The sequence below is a fragment of the Penaeus japonicus genome, unplaced genomic scaffold (genome assembly GCF_977035675.1).
Source record: "Penaeus japonicus unplaced genomic scaffold, GWHDUDI00000001_assembly GWHDUDI00000013, whole genome shotgun sequence".
In the NCBI taxonomy this organism is placed as follows: Eukaryota; Metazoa; Arthropoda; class Malacostraca; order Decapoda; family Penaeidae; genus Penaeus; species Penaeus japonicus.
In genome coordinates this window covers 21,290,846-21,293,268 of record NW_028234415.1, presented here as the reverse complement: position 1 = coordinate 21,293,268, position 2,423 = coordinate 21,290,846, and the positions used below count along the sequence as shown (strand labels likewise).

Below are 2,423 nucleotides of genomic sequence, written 5' to 3'. Positions count from 1 at the left end.
TGTTGTTGCATGTTCAGTATTAGGGATTTGTGATTTAGAGCAGCTGTGTCTCAGATTTGTGCATTTAACTTACTGACTAGATTATTATTATTATTTTTTATCATAGAGGAAGTGACAGAAAAGAGTAAAGTTGCCCAGAATACTATCACTAAATCCCAAAAATGTCTGTAGATATGCATATAGAAAGAAAAAAGTGTTAAGAGGCAGGGTCGGCTTTTACTATCATTTTTGTATAAGTATGATTGATAACAACACAAATTCATTGTAATTATATTATTTAATGCATGGATACCATTCACATTTTGATTGATAAAAACTAATTTTCCAGGTGAACCATCACTCACAGAGGACAGTGAAATATCTAGCAGCCCTGTGCTTAATGTACAGAGGAAGATAACACCTTGGAAGTCAATGATCTCAGAGCTAACTGCTTCTCTTGACTTGCCACATATGGTAATATATGTTTAATTATCTTATCTTTGTATCAGTGATGTCTAGAGATTAATAGGATTGCAACATGCTGTCTACAGTGGCACGTCCAAACTTTTTTCACTATGGTGGCCCAAAATGGAGCATTGAATTGTGCAAGGTTAATACAAACAACTCACACCTTTCACTCTCACTCTCACTTACACACACACACACACACACACACACACACACACACACACACACACACACACACACACACACACACACACACACACACACACACACACACACACACACACACACACACACTCTCTCTCTCTCTCTCTCTCTCTCTCTCTCTCTCTCTCTCTCTCTCTCTCTCTCTCTCTCTCTCTCTCTCTCTCTCTCTCTCTCTCTCTCTCTTCTCCCCCTCCCCCTCCCTCTCCCTCACACAGACAGAAAGACAGGCAGACAGACAGACAGACAGACAGACAGACAGACAGACAGACAGACAGACGGACAGTCAGTCTGACTGACTGACTGACTGACTGACTGACTGACTGACTGACTGACTGACTGACTGACTGACTGACTGACTCACACTCACTCACTGGACATGCCATGACTGTTCAATATATCCACAGTTACTCAACTTACTTAGAGAATGAAATAATTTTTATATTATTCCAAAATTTCATCTTTCTGTTATTCAGACACACTCACTAGAGAAACAGCATCCTCACCATTTCAGACACAGGAAAGAGAGGAATGGGTGATGGACAAACTACATAGTTTTGTCATTTTTTTATATTAGAGATGCTTTCTATGTGAAAGGAAGAAAAGTGGAACGAAGTGTAGCATTCTGATTTCTCAGGCTGAACCGCGGCAGCAGCGTGGGGGTTTGATCCTGGTAGCGTCACTGATTGATAAGCCTCCTAACCTTGGTGGTTTGTGCCGGACCTGTGAGGTTTTCAGTGTTAGAGAGTATGTAGTTCCCTCTCTTGCTGTGCTGGAGGACCAAACCTTCAACTCTCTTTCCTTGACAGCTCAACAGTGGGTGCCTGTCAAGGAGGTGAATATATCTTGATTTTTTATTTCTGGTCTTTAATGGTAAATTATGGAAACATGATTCATATTTACATAAGTATGACAGTTTCTGGAAATATCATTTGGAAGTTAAGCTTATTACTAATTAAAAAATGTAATAGAGTGGGGTCACTATAAGTTTCTTTATCCTTCATTATCAGGTTAAACCAGATAACCTTGCAGAATACTTGAGAACCCTCCAGAATGAAGGTTACACATTAGTTGCAGCAGAACAGACTGCTAACAGCAAGAAGCTCTCTGAATACAGTTTTCCAGAAAGAACTGCAGTCATTTTAGGGCAAGTATAATTTTCTCTTTGTTGTTAAACACTGCTAGATATCAAGCCTTGTAGATTCCATGTGTTTAGTATTTACATTCCGGTACTGCTGAACTTTAGATATTATGATTTATTTTTTGGATCTTCAATATCATTTTAATTTTTCTCCTTTTCCAGAAATGAAAGAGAAGGAATTCCATGCGAGCTTCTTCAGCTTCTCAATGTGTGTGTAGAAATCCCACAGTTTGGGATTATTCGCTCTCTAAATGTCCATGTTTCTGGAGCCCTCTTCATTTGGGAATATACACGACAGCACCTCACTAAACCTACCTCTGGTTAAACATTTTCTTAGTTATTGTAAGAGATTTACGTATGTCATTGTCAACATATGTTTTGGTCTTAAATGTGTTGAAAATTGATCATGTAACCATTCTTATTTATTATCACTTTATCATTTCGATTCATATTTATGTAACTAGTTTTATTGAATTTTCTCAAGTGGACCAGTTTCAGTGTCTTTGTGGATTACATGGAGGGTAGAAAAACTCATGCTGATACGGTTGTCCTTACATGAATGTATTTGAATTTTATGATCTTAACTTTTTATAAGCCATATTTATCCCACTTAAATATAATTTAATTTAATTTG

General features: G+C 37.8%; 1 protein-coding gene across 1 annotated transcript in view; it reads left to right on the top strand.

Moving 5' to 3' along the window:
- LOC122245747 (tRNA (guanosine(18)-2'-O)-methyltransferase TARBP1) overlaps nt 1–2,423 on the top strand; it is a 10,553-nt gene extending 8,130 nt beyond the window's left edge. The window contains exons 10-13 of the mRNA XM_043003725.2: nt 329–453; nt 1,286–1,483; nt 1,659–1,795; nt 1,952–2,423. Of these exons, the coding sequence (XP_042859659.2) occupies nt 329–453; nt 1,286–1,483; nt 1,659–1,795; nt 1,952–2,114 (623 nt within the window). The 3' untranslated portion in view covers nt 2,115–2,423. The remainder of the gene's footprint in view (nt 1–328; nt 454–1,285; nt 1,484–1,658; nt 1,796–1,951) is intronic.